We start from the raw sequence: 16,326 nt of genomic DNA, 5'->3' as shown, positions 1-16,326 counted from the left end.
TTATTCTTGATTGCCATTGTAACTTATATGGCCTCGAGGCGACGTTGACGTCGACGTCAAGTGGTCACGATCAACAATGTTATTACCTGAACTTTCGATGTGCACTGCCCCAGCACTCGAAGCCCAGTTGGCAGCCCTGTTCACACTTATAAACAAGGCTCCCATGTCTACTGCTTTGATAACAGAATTGACTCTCTTCATTGGAAACATGATATAGACGTTACCCATTTCTAAATCTTCATTGACACTAAGCGTAGAGAACCTCCGTCCTATTTGCAGTGATCGGGAATTCACCAAGAAGTAATTGGGTATCTCGAAACATGAGTTCCGCCGCCTTGACATGGCTGTCAAGTTGCCGGATTTCGCACTTGGTAGGATCACCTTTGCACATCTTGACTGTCTTCCTGGTGGGTTGGCAAGCGTGGAGGAGATGTAGTTTCCCATGGCACAGAGAAACAAATAGAGGAAGAAGAGGTAGTGAGTGGAATTGTCCGACTGAAATGGAAGAAGACGAGATCAGTGTTGAAGAGGAGGTGAAGGTAGTAGAAACTTTGATGTTAATGCGCGTGGGACCTTTGGCATGGTCTACGATTTTGGGATTTCACATCCCACCTTTTTCTCATCCCATCCCCCTCTTTCCTTCAAAACAAATATGAGAAAAGGGAATATTTTTGGAATATTCCCTTTTTCTCATCCCCATCCCACAAAACAAACAAAGCCTAATATTTTTATGCAAAAATATTTCAATAAAAAACCAAATAAATAAATAAATTTTATTTTTATAGGAAAATAGATAAATAATAATACAAGAAAAATTAATTGTGTGTGAGAGTGTAGCATAGAGATGATTTGTTCTTCATCCACATGTGGCTTATCACATGGCCATTAAGTTTTCCAACATGTTGAGGATTAGCAAATGAGGGCGTATGGCCACTCTTCCAACAAAAATATAATCCTTGTTACCTTAATAGAAATTATTTTTCTAAACCAAAATGATACACGTTGACAATTGGCAAATAGTGCCTTCCTATTTAAAATTCCAATCGCTACAAGTATAAAAAAAGATGCTCGACATGGGCAAAATGCTTTAGGTTATGTTTGATAAGCTTTTTGAAAGTACTTTCGTGCTTCAAAATAATTTAGCACTTGGTAATATGTATTTTCTAGAGAAAAAAACACCCAAAGCAGAAACAATTGTGCAACAAAAAACACAGTCATTTCTTCACTTCTTGCTTTTAATACTTTTTGGAAAACATATAACATGCAAATGTATAAATGTCATATGACAAAATTTGTGATACATGACACAACTATGGATCATGATTCCAAATGACACACGTAGTATATATATTACCTGACATGGAAAATTTGTAAATATGGCAAAATATATACCATGTGACAAATTTTGTAACATAATGGCCAGATATATGCCATAATGCATATAAATATATGACACATAGTATTTCAAATTTGTAAATATAGCAAAAGATATGCCATTTTCCAAATTGGTGACACATGGCAAAATATATTCTAAACCCTAAGAATACATGTTAGAAACATGCTTCATGTTTTTTTTTTCTCAAAAAAACACATCAGCGTAATTTTATCCAAACATTACCTTAATCTCTACCCTGAGTAACTTAACACTTGTGATATGCAAGATCTAGACTATAACAAAAGATTTAGATCCCATTTGGGAGGGTTTTTAGCCTTTTACTCAAGATAACATCACTCGAAAGTCAATTTTGTGATTCATATATATATATATATATATTGGGATCTCCTGCCAATAAATAATTCTATCCTACCAACATGATATGATACCTTTCATCTCACCATGAGACTAAGACCCACCATCCATGAGATCGTTAATGTGAGATCATGTTAGTGGAGTGTTGGAACGTATTTTATTGGTAGGAGGATCAGATAGAGCCAATTTTTTATTTTTTGAATTTTTACTAGGAGCGCAACTTGGGCGGGTCCAACATGAGCTCAACTTGACCCAACTTAAGTTTTTGCATAGGTTGGGCCTATGTTTTCAGGATACAGACTAGGCTTGGGGCAAAAAAGCTCGAGTTAACCTAAACTTAGGTTGGTTTTGGGATGAGGCCTCAAGTAGCCTGAGCTCGATCAAACCTAACCCAAACTCACTTGAAAAAAAATATATATACATATATACAATGTTTTTAACTGACCATTAACCCAGTCAATCGAATTGGTGACCCATGACCCCAAGACAAAAATGGTCCAACCTTTAGATTGGTTTTTAAAAAACTTCATAATTGTTATAGTATGCACATTTGCGTTTGTAAATGAACACTTAAGGTGGCATTCGGTAATGTGTTCATCTTGTGGATGGACCATTTTAGTCCACGCCACAAGATGAACTCCCTGTTCGATTGGTTATGGATGGGACCAGTCCACACTATATCATGGACCATCATCGTCCAAAACCTAAAATCTTAGCCACACATATATCTCATGGATGTGGCCAGTCCAAAGCATGTTCATACTCTATTTTGATACAATACATATCTTTTACATACTTTTCTTTCTTTTTAATTTTTGTATTTTAAAACAATAATTTTTAATTTTATTTTTTTAATACTTTATGAATAAAATAACATTTTTAATTTTAATTCTAGCACGAGCCCGACGGTGTTCCTTCTCCACTCTTTTTTTATTTATTTAAATATTAATTTTTTAATGTTTTTATCAATAAAATAATATTTAAAATATTTAAAATATTTTTAATTTTACTATCATTTTTATTAAAATTAATATTAATTTATCAATACATTTATTATATAAAATGCAAAATTAGACATTTATGATCAACTATATAAATCATTCATAAAATATATATGAGATATATTGAATTAAAAAATATGGTACGAACTGATCTACACCATGCCTATAAAATAACACTATAGGTTTAGACTGATCTAATCCATATAATCTGTTTATAATTCATAACAGCTATAGATTATAGTATAGTATAAATTTATCCCTACCACACAGGATATGATATTAACCCAACAATTTTTCATCCACACATAGAACACCCCTTAAATTTAAGCCATAAACCTTGTTAAAAATGAATAAACTCCACAGTCATCTGTTGCGCACGTTACTTTACCCGGCAGCGCGAGGAAAAATGGTATTCCGTGTGCTGCATGTCTGGGTGGTGCTGGCCCACGATCCATCATGTCTTGTTACATCAATCAAGGGCTGTTTTTTTTTTTCTAGCGTTGACGCGGAATCGAACCCGCAACCAGCAATTTGGGGAAAAGGGGTTAAGAGAGAAGTTATTACCAAAAAAACGTCCCTTTTGTCAATTCAAATCCTCTTCTGGGTCTCTTCGTTCATTTCCTGGTTTCCCACGTAATGTCTCCGGCACGTGCACCCACCCTCGACCAACATTTTCTGTCAACACCGTATACACGTCCGTCCCTCCATCAATTCCGTATCTTTGAGTTGTATCCCTGCACCGCGTGGTCCCACAATTAAATTTGATTTCGTTCATCTGCCGACCATCGCGCAGGATCCGTGAACCATTAATGCCACGTGTACGGTCAATGTTTGTATAATAAAATATTAAAACAGTAGCCAGTACTGGTCAAGGGATATCAAATTATGGTGGGGGATGCCGTATGGAGTCAAAATGTCACGGTAAAATAAAATATAGTGAGAGATAAATGGGATGTCAGGGAATCTTACAAGCCGCTTCCCGAGATTTCTTTTTTCTTTTATGGAGATCGAGATAGAAAAGAGGGTCCCCCTGCCGAACTCCCCACCTCCAACTCTCATCGAATCATTCGCTTAAATTCACCTTCTGAGGATCGCCCACAATGCAAAAACTCTGCAGGCGGCTTTCCATGGTGGGTTGTAGGGTTTCTTTGTATTGGAGGTTTTGTGAGTATGGGAAGACTTGGGTCTCAGGCTTTGTATGGAGGTTTTAAAGGATTTATGGGATATCGTTGTTTTTTTTTTTTTCAGTCTTTTGTCTGGGTGATTGATTTGTTGTTGTGGGTTAGACTGGTTAGGGGATTGTTTGTGAGAGTTGATTGGGTTTTGAGGGGATTTGAAGGAGGTAGGTTAGAGAGCACTGGGGTTGAGCTTCCTTGAAGTCCAATGGTGGTTCTTGCCGGTTAGATAGAGCTGCTGAATTATGGATTCCACAGCCCTGTTTCATGCTTGGAAGGATTTGGATAGGTTTGTGGTTTGCATATTTCAGGAGCTGCATTAACTGGGGAGGAATCTCGTTTGGATTGAAGGGAGCTCTGCACCATCCCTTCTGCCTTATCACGTTTTTGTGTTTATCTGTTGCTTCGTTTGTCCCTTTTTTTTTTCTTTGCTGGTTTGGTGCAAAATTTCTTTCACCAAAGTGGAGAAGTTTCTAATGGTTCTGATGATCTTTTAGAGTTGTTTGACTTGTGTGTTTTTCTATTTCTTATGTTGTTTTGTCTGTTTTTATTTTCTTCCTTGTTGGCTTGGAAATAAAGCTATATTTTTATGTAATTTATCTCTCCTTTATACCGAACTATACCATGCATCAAGGAGCTTGCAGGATCATGGAAGAGATCGAGTATGAGATTTGATGAAAAATCTTGTTTTCAATATGGGTAATAGGAAACTCTTTAGTTTGGCTTTGTTCTTTATTTTTCCAAGTTCTGAAAGAAGATTGAATGCAGATTTGACGACGTTTCTCTGAGAAGATCTGGGTTGCTTTTGATGTGATGTTTCTATTTGGTATGTGCTCTCTTCATGTTGGATCGAAGGGAATTGAAAGCAGTTCGATTTCTATCTCTGAGAAGATATCTATGCAACTTTTCTCTTGTTGGTTATATTAATAATATGTTCGATTTCTATCTCCTGATTCTATTTACTTCATATTTTCCTTAACGAGCTAGGTTAAATGCTTGCAAACTCGACCCAACAACTTTGGCTATTTGTGTAGAATATCTTTCTCAGACTGATTAACAGTCAATATCCTGAATTGGGTCTGTCAGAGGCAATGAACCTGGAGCCTTCCTGTATCCCCATCGCAGGTCAGAACTCAGAACCGAACAAGATCAGGCGTCTTTGGCCGGAATATCTATTCAACCGGGTACTGGTTGCACCGGTCCTTTGTAATTGTATTTGTATACCTGGAGACCGGAGTCCTGAACTACTATTGAGTTTTCCCTTTCTTTCCCTACGTTTTCTTTCAAACCAAACACAGCTTAAAGGTTTGTAAGAAAAATTAAAAATTTATTAAGGCCCTTGTTTCTGTTCCTTTTCGTATTCTATGTTAAGTGTTGAATTTTTTGGTTAGTTGTTATCTTAAATGAATAAATTCTTAATTATTTCAGGTGGGGTGTATTAACTATTAAGAAAGCCTTTTGTTTCGATATTTGAGTCAATGACCGGTGTAAGACTCTTTAATAATACAAAATAGTATAATATAAGCCTACAAGGTTTTAGGATTTTTTTGGGTGTTGATAACGCACCGACTTATTAGAGGTTCCGTTTCCATGCATTATGACAGACTGAATTCTGATGAATCCGATCCGCTTTTGCGTTAGAATTTTTACTTCGTTTTATCTCCTATTTTACAAATATTCTTACCTTTATCTGCACTGTAAACCAACAAAAGGAGGTAAAATGTCAAATAAAATAAAATGACGAAGCAAAATTTACTCTCATTGATTTGTCTTTCCATTTGCTTATGAAATTGCATTGAAGCCAAACAATCACTTGGCCATTATTTATGTAAAAATGCTCGACTCTTAATCAACCATTATTTATATAAGTCACGGCATTTCATCGAAATCTTAAAAATAATGGTTCACTTTTTTATGGGAAAATTTTGAAAACATTTTTCATTGAAATTATAAAATTTATTTATTTGAAGTATTTATACAATCGTTTAGGTGCAGTTTGGCAAGTTTTTTTTGGAGGATCTTTCGACAGCAGCCCAATTGAGATGGCATTTTGAGACGTTCCCATCGGGGGTTCAACCCGGCAGTATTTTTTTTACCAGGACGGGGTGGGGTAAATTTTCCATGGGGTGGAGATGGGTTCAGGATTTCTAGCCCTATTGGGAACAGGGCTTCTAAAACCTGGCCCCACCCTACCCATTGTCATTCCTACATTTCATCTTTTAGTGTTAAATACAGAAAAGGCCAAAATTTGATCTTTTGAGCTTTGAAAAGCCCAAAAGAGGTGTTCGTCATATGGTCTAGACCGCCAAATCGCATTGAATTAAACCGAAATTGGTGGCTTGGTTTGGTTTGCCCTTACAAACGGTTAGGTTTGGCCTGAGAATTGCTCAAACCGTAACTTTCTGGTTTGGTCTGGTTTTTTAATTTTTAGAAACCAGACCAAATCATAAACTGTATTAAAACATAAATATTAATAACATATTTATTAATATATATATAATATATAATACATATATTTAAATATATGTATGTCTATATGTATATATTTATTCAACATTTCACACATATTGATGCTTGTTTCAATTTTCAACTTATAATTTGATACTCAAGGAGCTGTTTGTGTTTGAGAAAGTATAAAATGTAATTTATATAATAGTAATAGGTGGCATTTGTTAACATTTTAATTTGATAATTAAATTATATTTCTTATTTATGCAGGTATACATGTTATTTTGGCTTTTTAATTAGATAAAGCCCAATTAAATGACCCAAACCGTATTAAAAACTGAATTAAATCGCAATAGAATAATTTGGTCTGAAATGATTTCTATACTAAAATGGTATGATTTGGTTTAAGAGTTTCTCAAATTATAATATATTATTTTGATTTCAGATATTCTCCAAACCAAACCGAAGCATAAACATCCCTACAAAAGATTGTGCGGAAATACTTGCCAACAGCTTCCTAAATTATTGAAAGCTTGCTTCGGAGGAATGATGGATGGGACCATGGGAATACTGAGCTCCCATAAGGAGGTTGCAAACATGCCATATTGAAATAGTTAATTTCTTACTTCAAAAAGAAAAAAAAAAAAAGAAATAGTTAATTTAAATATAAAAAAATTGTAAATCTGATTATGTGGGCCCTATGTTTTAATTTCTCAAAAACAAGAGGACACCCTGGTGGGCCCCGTCACTCGTACCGTCGTACGCATATGTAATTGAATCCAGTTCTTTCTCGATTTATTAACTTCCCAATGATTAAATCAAACCATGAAAACCATATATATTCAGCGAAAATTATAGTAGTTAAGCACTTAAATAAGTAAATTTTGTAATTTCAATGAAACATATTTTTAAAATTTCCCAATTCCGATGGGAAAGGATTACAAGATCTTAACTACTTACACAGCTAAATCACATATTAATTCTGATTTAAAATGTATAGAGTTAACCACTAATTAATACTGGCACTTATTTGAAATCATTTTATCAAGGGAAAATTAAATCTTCCCCTTTCTTTGATCTATGCGAAAACCTCAGAAGAGATGTAATGTGGGCGAGTCCAATCCAATCATGACCCGAATTATGCATGGTTTGGGCTTGAGTTTTTGGGCTGTGGATTGGATTTGGGCCGGGTAAGCCTAAATTTGCATTAGGCTTGAGTTGAGGTCTTTAGCCCTAGTAAATACATGCATATACATAAATCGAAAAATCTCTCACTCCCCTGAGGTTTCTGACAATCATAAAAATATTTCTTTAAGTTTTATTTTAACAAAAACTTTCTCTCTGGTTTTGAAAAATATCTGCACTTACCTCCTTTCTGTCATTGTCCCAGAAACAGACTTGGGATTTACTAAATTACCCCTATTACTCGTTAGGGCATCTTTTAACATAATTAGAAAGATCAGAATATCAAATTTTCCCCTGTCGACTTCATTCAAATTGACGAATTTATGTAGTAAATTAACTAAATTCCCCGTTTGCTTTTCGGTAAGTTACTTACTTAGATAAATGCACCTATTCGGATAAATGTTTCCTATGAAAGACTTATATAGGTAAGTGCATTTACCCATATTCTTTTATTTCCTAGGTATACAAGGCAATGATCATTTTAGCCATAAAAATTCATTATTATAAGGGGCATTTTTGTCCCATTCAAGTGTTAGTAACTTTCCCCTTGGTGGGAAAGTTATTTACCCACCTAGGAAATAGGTATCACTTACCTAGGAAAATAAACTTACCTTGGTCCCCACATAAATATGTAAAAACAACATGGGTTTCTTGGTCAATGGGAATCAAAATCTCATTGACCAACTTCCGCCCACTCAAAATCCAAAAAAAAAAGAACATCCCTAGAGAATGATGGAAGGGAGGTTTTTTGTGATTGTCGAAACTAGAGAAGAGGTTTTTGTTAAAACAAAATTTGAGGGGAGGTTTTTGTGATTGTCAAAAACCTCAGGAGAAGTTTTATTTTTTACCCTTACCCTTATATTTATACAAAAATGTTTTTCTTTTCTAATTATATGCACATTATATCTATAGAATGTATACATGTACACTTGTATAAAATATGTGCATGTACACTTGTAAATGAATATTGTACATATTTTCAATCAATTTTACTCTTAATTTGGGTAATAAAACCCAATAGAAAATGGCTATACAAACTTTATCAATCCACCCAAGCCTAGCTAATTTGGCCTAATCCTTGTGTTAGGTTAAGATCGGATTGGTTAAAGTTGGAACCAAGGTTTGAACCTTTAGGGTGGCCTAGATTGACCTTCAACCTGACTGAAGTGCACCTCTAGTTTTAAACAAATGTGCTAACACATCCCTTTCGTTAGTTATCATGCAATGGATGTAATGCTAACAATTGATGAAGGATAATTTGGCCCGTCAAATGATGTGACGACACGTGGAGTGACAGAACGATGTGGTAACACTTCAATGACCTCGGTGACCTTAGCAATTCTAGTCACCTCGCACACCTCGGGTCACCCAGCTAAGTTGAGGCTCAAGTAGCTCAACTATATACACCGATCTGTCGAGTTGCCACATAACGTCAATCTAGAAGCAAGTCAGTTGTCTCTGATCTCCTCAGGATCACGACACTGCATCAATGGAGTTCATCTTCTCCCCACCTGATTCGGACGGACCTGTATAAACCTTATTAGCTTACACGGAGTCCATTTTCGGGTGCGAAACCAACTCTGGACCAGAATGGCCGAGGAACTTGGACGCGCATCATGAGGCCCACGGTAGCTTGCCTATATAAAGTCCTTGCCTCCAGTCTTTATAAGGTACGCACGATTCAGTTCTCTCAATACTCTTGTATATTGCTTTCAACTCTCTCAAAAACCTCCAAATCGCTAACTTAAGCATCGGAGTGCCCACACCGGGTAAAGCACCCCGGACAATCTAACATCCTTTTCTTGTAGCTCGACTAGGCGACCATGCTAGCTTGACATCCAAGCTAGCCTCGAGCAAGGAGCACCAGATCGTGCTCCATCAACAATGATTTTAAATTACAAAGACCCCCTTGTACTATGGGGTCAGTGACAAAGTCCCCCTTGTACTTTTTTTTTTGCGACAAAGACCCCCTGAACTTTAGACATTAGACAAAGACCCCCCTTGTTCGCTAAGTCAGATGATGAAAAGTGTTAAATTACCAAAATACCCCACTAAACTTTTTCTATTTTCTTTTTCTTGCCCTTTTTTCTCTTAAAACCTATTTAACCTATCGTTTTCCTCCTGTTTGAGTTTCACTTCACATACCATGATTATGGCCTTGATGTTTTCCTCATGACTGAAGCTGATTCCTCTCTCCTCCTCTGCTTTTGTCGAGATCTCTTAACAAATAATTTTTGAGAATGAGAAAATGACCACGATCGCTACGAAACAACAACATTGTCCTAACCTCCCTCCTTCAAGAAACAACAGTGAGAAGCTCTGAAAGTGGAAAAGCACAGGAACCCATCAAGGCTCTCTCTCCTTACCTCAGAAGTGTGGCATCTTTCGAGTGTAGAAACTGAACCTCCGATTGACACAAAGCTGACAACCCATAGTGGTAGAGAATCTTCTTGGATCTATGAGAAAGAAGAAAGAAACAAAGGTTCGACAACTTTTTCTTTTCCTTGTTCAAAGCTAAATTGAGGAACTAAGATAGATTCCAACTTTCAAAGCTTCAAGAGGCTGGTTTGAGAGGGGAGAAGAGAGAGAGAGAGAGAGAGAGAGAGAGAGAGAGGGAAGGAGGGGAGAATCCAAGCCAAGCTAGAGCTCTCAAGTCTTCAACCAGAAGAGGCACCAGTTCAAGGTCACTATTGCCAGCTAGATGTGCATTGCCAGAGAAGGAAGAGAGAAAGAGAGCAGGTGAGAACCAATTTAATTACAGTCTCCAAAATTAAATCCTCATTCACCATTGCGATTTGCGAGCAACAAAAGAACCACGTGCTTCCCCTACTCCTCTTTCTATATATTTAATTAGTACATGCATTAAATAAAGCATTAAACTACCACCACCTACCAAACCACCACAAAATTCACAAGCAACCACGTAGCCACGCAGGAACAAAGACCACGACAACTCTTTTTCCCTTCTAGTTGTCTTGTCTGACTCTTGACCCACCCAAGAACTTATCTATCTAACGTTTCAAAGATGGGTTAACGTGTTTTTTTCTCCTTTTTTTATTGATCTTTGTCTTTGTTCTACTGTTCTATCTCTGCATCTCAAGAATTGTGGTTCTGGGTTTTTGAAATTTTTGCCATTAAAGCTCTGTCCTTATTAATTGTTTGACAAAGAACAAGGAGGGGGGAGAAAGAAGTCAAGAACAACCAAAACCAAAAGTAGAATAACAAGGAACTGATTTCCGAGGAGGGGGAGGAGAAAAAACAACGCAGTTGATGTCTGTTGTGTTAGAGTTGAGGTGGTGGGTGCACGAATCATGAGAGAAGATACCATCGGGGTGGTGGAGCCACGCACACACTCACTAAATGTTTAATGTTGGTTTAAACATTTCACTAGTCAAAATAAAAACAAGTTGTGGTGGCTATGGCTGAAAGTAACAAAAAACAGAGGAAAGCGGGAAGAAGAAAGGGGAGGAGCGAAAGGGAAAGGGGAAAAAGAGAGATTGGGAGAGAGAGAGAGAGAGAGAGAGAGAAATGTGAAGGAATCTGAGGTAGAAGAGATTACCACCACTACTGTTCGTGAATCGTGAGGTTGGGGAAGATGAATAGTATTTTTCTCCCAATTGTCTGAATAATTATTATAAAGGTAATATGTGGATTAAAAAATATTGTAATGGCAGATTTCAACGAAAAACTAACGGAAATGGGTCTTTGTGTCATGGTCATAATACAGGCGGTCTTTATCATAAAACAAAGTACAAAGGGGTCTTAGTACAAGGGGGTCTTGCAATTTATCTTTTTTTTTTTGTTGACAAAGGTGAAGATCCTTCATTGATAAACAAAAGTTTACGTGAGTAGTTAGAGTTATAGCGCATAGTAACCTGGCCCTTACATGTGGTGTATAGGCATTTCTCTTTTCAGATTGCTTGTGTAGCATTTCTCAATGTGCCAACTGCCAACCCAGACGGCTAGACGGGTTGGGGGGGTCATGGGCTACCCCTACAAAAAAAAGAGTGGCACTTCTAATATGACCAAATGGCGTTCCCGATCTGCTATGAACAAAAACGAGTCCGGATATGGTAGAGACTTCCATTTTTTAATTTTTCCCTATTTTCAAATTTTAAAATATATCAAAAGAGAAAAAAGGGCACAACTGATATAAACATCTGTGGAAGAGACATCTTCCTCAAAGGTTTTCCAACGAATGCAAGGTTGAAGGAAATCAAAGAATGAGATCGATCAGGAAAGAAAAAGTAGGAAATCCAAAAATGGGAGGGATCTATAAAAAAGTTTCAAGATCAAAATCTCCAAAGGTTAAATCAGATAAGCCTTTGTTTGAAAAACACAGATGAAACAAATACCTTTGTTTGAAAAATGAATACCTTTGTTTTTTTGACTCTTACCAGCAACTCTTCCAAGATGAAGAGGGACGATAAACCAGATAAGCTTGAGATGCCATTAAGGCAATGGAGAGGAGTTAAATTTGCAGGAGAACGTGAGAAACATTCATGAAGCGATAATGGGTTGGGTTTTTAGGTATGTTTCTCCACCTAAGATCAGAATAATTGAGATTTGAGAGGAAGGAAATGAAGCTCGGCGTGAACGTCATCAATCGTTCGTTAAGTTGCTTGCACATACAAATCAATCCAAGAGGTTGTGCAGGAAGATGTGTAGAATGAAATGTGTAGGAGATCCGGACTCAACAAAAATATATTCCACCAATTATATGACCAATCAGGAGTGAACACGTCAATGGAACTTTGACAGCAATCCGAGCCTCTATCCTCTTACATTTTATTTGGCTTAATTTAGGGCCTATTTGGCATGTACTGTCTTTTCCACGAGGCAAATGAAAAATCGCAGGGAAAGACACGCCAAATGAGCCCTTAATTATTGTCTCTTTCATGGGCCTAACGGTCGATTTTAAAAGTATATGTGGGCCCCCAAGCCATTGTAGGTGGGCTGTTGTTAGGCATAAACACGTAAAGGGTGAAAAGGAACCAGATATGGGTCACCTCTTGGTTCCAGGCTTCCGGTCCAAGTCACGTAAATCAAAACAAAGGGTAAATTTACAAAGACCCCTGTACTCTAGGGTATGTGACAAAGACTCCAGTACTTTGTTTTGTGATAAAGACCCTGTATTATGACCGTGAGACAATGACCCCCTTTCGTTAATCTTCCATCGTTGCCATGATAAAAAATACTGTTAATATCTCCTACCTCACGATACACATAGCAGCGGCGATAAACCCCGTATCGGAATGGAATCGTGAGGCTAGTAAACGTCGAGCACCTTACTGGTGAAACCGCTTGAACTTCAACGCAGGAAACAGAAGTTTGAACTAGAGATCTAGAGAGAAAAAAATTAAAAAAAAAAAAAGAAGCAGAGAGAAAAACAGAAGTTCGACTAACCTGCTTATCGTCCTACGCAGGCGACTATCCGGTCCAGAACAGAAGGCAGAAGTTAATTTAATTAAATAAGAAAAGCAGAAAAGGTAAGTGCTCTTCCGGCTCCCTGTAATGATAGTGTTCTTCCTCCCATCTCCCACAAACATTATATTCTTCTTCTTCTTCAACACATCCACGTTCTCCCTATAAACTCCTGCCTTTATCCTTATTATATACCTCTTATTACTATTATCCTTATTATCCCTATAAACGCCTGCAACAGCCTCCAGTCTCTCGCCGACTACCACCCCGGGAACACATCTATCTCTCCACTCTCCCCGAGTTTTCTCCCCATCTTAAGCCTTTCCTTGGCCATGTCAGTATCCGTCATGTTCTTGATCATGGCCAATGCGTTGCTACACATGTGGTGAAGTAGTTGCGCTCAACGGCTGTGATGGTAATGTTGTTAGGTTGTCAGCTGCCCCGGGGATAGGTTGATAGGTTGATATAGGTTATGCTCAATTACGTCTTTTTGGGTTAATAGGTTGTCAGCAGCACCGGGGACAGTGGCGAAGGCTGAGTAGCAAAGGTCCGGGTATAAGGTACTGCTGCACGAGGATTTGAGGATGGCATGGGCTGAGGAGGGTATTTTGCTGGACTTTTTTCGTGATGCGACACCAACGACGATGCCGATAACAGACGCAACGAGGAGAAAGGAAGCGAAGAGAAAGAGGAAGAGTTTCTTATTCTTGTTTGTGATGGAAATACGGCTGCCGGAATCTGAAGTTCCGGGAAGTGATTCATTAATGCCGGCCATTTTGGGACTAGGAGAGGAGAGGAGTGAAAGACTGACCCAGTGAAGTGAAGATGCAAAGGTTGGCTCTATGGGTTCTTAGTAAATCTTAACAGCTGGGACTGGTCGTATGCTTATCGTTAAGTCCTATATCGGCGTCACCGGCGAGAAGTGAAGATGAATTGGTTAGAGAATGAGAAGGGTGTTGGATGAGAATTCTCAGATGTCTCTAAGTTCTCAGATGAAGAAGCCATGAGAGAGAGGATGAAATGTGAGATGGGCGGTGAAACACCCTGTTGAAAGGATTGTAAAAGGAAGTGCAAAATAGTCACGTCCCCAAGGTCCGAAGCATTTTCTGAGAAGCTAAGAGGAGCTGCTGTTCATGAAGGAATTTGAGCCAGGTTGTGAAGATCAACAGTGTTTTTCTTCCAATTGTAACGCGGATTTTAAGGGTAGTATTGAGATTAAAAAATATTATAACGGCGGATTTCAAGGGAAAACTAACACGAAGGGGTCTTCGTCTCAAAGTCATATTACAGAGGGGTCTTTGTCGCAAAAGAAAGTATAGGAGGTCTTTGTCACAGACCTCATAGTACAACGGCGGTCTTTGTAATTTACCAAAACAAGAAAGACTTCTGATCCAGGTAAATCGAGGAATCCATTCAAATCTCGTCCATATTATGCACTTCTCAGTGCCCTCCACGGTTTGCCTCATAGCCCATATTGTTAAGAAAAGGCAAATTAGGGGTGCAAGTCGGCAAGTTGGGCTGAGTTTGTGGTCAATCCGGGCCTAACCTTAAAATTTGGGTTAAGGCCTCGAGTTTGGATTAACCTTAAATTTTGGGTTAAGGTCAAGTCTAATCTGAAACTAGCCCGTAATATGATACATTCGGGTTGGGTTCAGATCGAACAATGAATTCATTCTAAAATTATATATATATATATATATATGTATATTTATGCAAATATGTATACGTATATTTATGTATGCTAATAAGTGGACACACACATTGTACGTGAGAGATTGTCATGATAATGATTAAATTATGAAAAATTAAAAAAAAAATGTAAAAAAAAATTCATCACACATGTAGAAAAATCAAATTCTGATTAATTAGAAAAAATTTGCTGCCCAAGATGGATAGTGTGGGTAGCAAATTTAATTTCAAATAGTAGAGGAACCATTCAGAAGATAATTGAGCAAAAAGCATCAATGGTTGTTGGTGTTTGGGTGGCAATTTGGCATCAAAAAAGCATCATCTCCACTAAACCTGTTCATGGGCCGGGCCGGGCCGGGCTTTTACTGTGTATTAATAAATTTTTTTAAGGCCCGAGCCCGAGCCCGGCCCGACCATCGGGCCTACAATTTGGGCCCGAGCCCGGCCCTCATAAAAAGCCCAAAGCCCGAGCTTGGGCCCGGGCCCGAAATTTAGCCTATATTATTATTATTAATGTTGAAGCAGCTGAATAAAGAGAGAGATAGATTGAAATTATAAAGAAAAGAATAAAAATATATATATATATTAAATTATAAATATATATTTTAATAAATATTATATTATTTATATAATATATAAAATACATATTATATATTTTATAAAATATATAATACTGAGTTGGGCCGGGCCAGGCTCGGGCCGGGCTTTTTTGACAAATCCCGAGCCCGACCCGAAACACAGTCGGGCTTACTGTGTTAAGCCCGAGGTCAGGCCCGCGGGCCTAATTATATGACCAAGCCCGGCCGGGGTGCGGGCCGAGCCGGGCCGGGCCATCGGGCTACCCGGCCCATGAACAGGTCTAATCTCCACGTTGTGAATGTTAATTAATCCGTATGTATTAAGGGTGCAACTGTCTAGAATTTCCCTAATAGAGTCTTGAATAAGTTAAGGCTGCATTAACGAAGAGTGCAAATACAATTAAACATGGTTCATACACAAGTTCTGTTTGTATTTGCATTGAAGATATTCACATTTTGACTCTTCCCAAATGGATAAAAGACAAGGGCATTTTGCTATGAAATAGATCTGGACTGTGACGTAAGGGTAGTTTTGAATTCATGATAATCTCTAGGGAAAATTTCAGATTAGTACTCTATACTTTGGGTCTAGTGCCATTTTGGTCCCCGAACTTTAAAATGTGACAATTCTATACCCGAATTTTCAAAATGTGTCAATCTAGTGCCTGCCATTAACCAGTTAACCAGCTGCTAAGTGTCATTTGAATAGATACAAATACCCTTTGAGTGTCATCTAATTCTCTTTATCAACCATCCAAATATTGGCAAAAAATGAACAGTCTCAAATCCTTGCCTCTTCTCTTCATGAAAGTTGGGGTCTAGTGGGCATTCTGGTGACCCCAACTTTCTTGAAGAGAAGAGGCAAGGATTTGAGACTGCTCAATTTTATCAACATGTGGATGGTTGATAATGGTTGATAAAGAAAATTAGATGACACTCAAAGGGCATTAGTGTCTTTTCAAATGTCACTTAACGGTTGATTAACAAATTGGTTAACGACAAGTAATAGATTGACACATTTTCAAAAGTTTGGATACTGAATTGTCGCATTGTAAAGTTCGGGGACTAAAGTGGCA

The 16,326-nt window shown here is 37.8% G+C and overlaps 1 protein-coding gene and 1 long non-coding RNA gene across 2 annotated transcripts; one reads left to right on the top strand and one right to left on the bottom strand.

The window, feature by feature from the left end:
- Positions 1 to 444, bottom strand: LOC104594455 (uncharacterized). Its single transcript, XM_010254730.1, has one exon. The coding sequence runs from the start codon at positions 442 to 444 to the stop codon at positions 1 to 3; it is 444 nt and encodes a 147-aa protein (XP_010253032.1).
- Positions 445 to 3,646: 3,202 nt separating this feature from the next.
- On the top strand, positions 3,647 to 5,353 carry LOC104596283 (uncharacterized). The gene is made up of 2 exons (XR_735024.3): positions 3,647 to 4,625; positions 4,695 to 5,353. It is a non-coding gene; the product is annotated as an uncharacterized LOC104596283 (long non-coding RNA).
- Positions 5,354 to 16,326: the final 10,973 nt, after the last annotated feature.

This window comes from Nelumbo nucifera, chromosome 3, assembly GCF_055504915.1.
Source record: "Nelumbo nucifera cultivar China Antique chromosome 3, China Antique-T2T, whole genome shotgun sequence".
NCBI classification, from domain to species: Eukaryota; Viridiplantae; Streptophyta; class Magnoliopsida; order Proteales; family Nelumbonaceae; genus Nelumbo; species Nelumbo nucifera.
Note: the sequence above shows the minus strand (reverse complement) of the source record. Positions and strands in the feature narration are given on the sequence as shown.

Coding starts and splice junctions, on each gene's coding strand:
- LOC104594455 (XM_010254730.1), bottom strand. CDS start 444: ATGGGAAACTACATCTCCTCCACGCTTGCCAACCCACCAGGAAGACAG.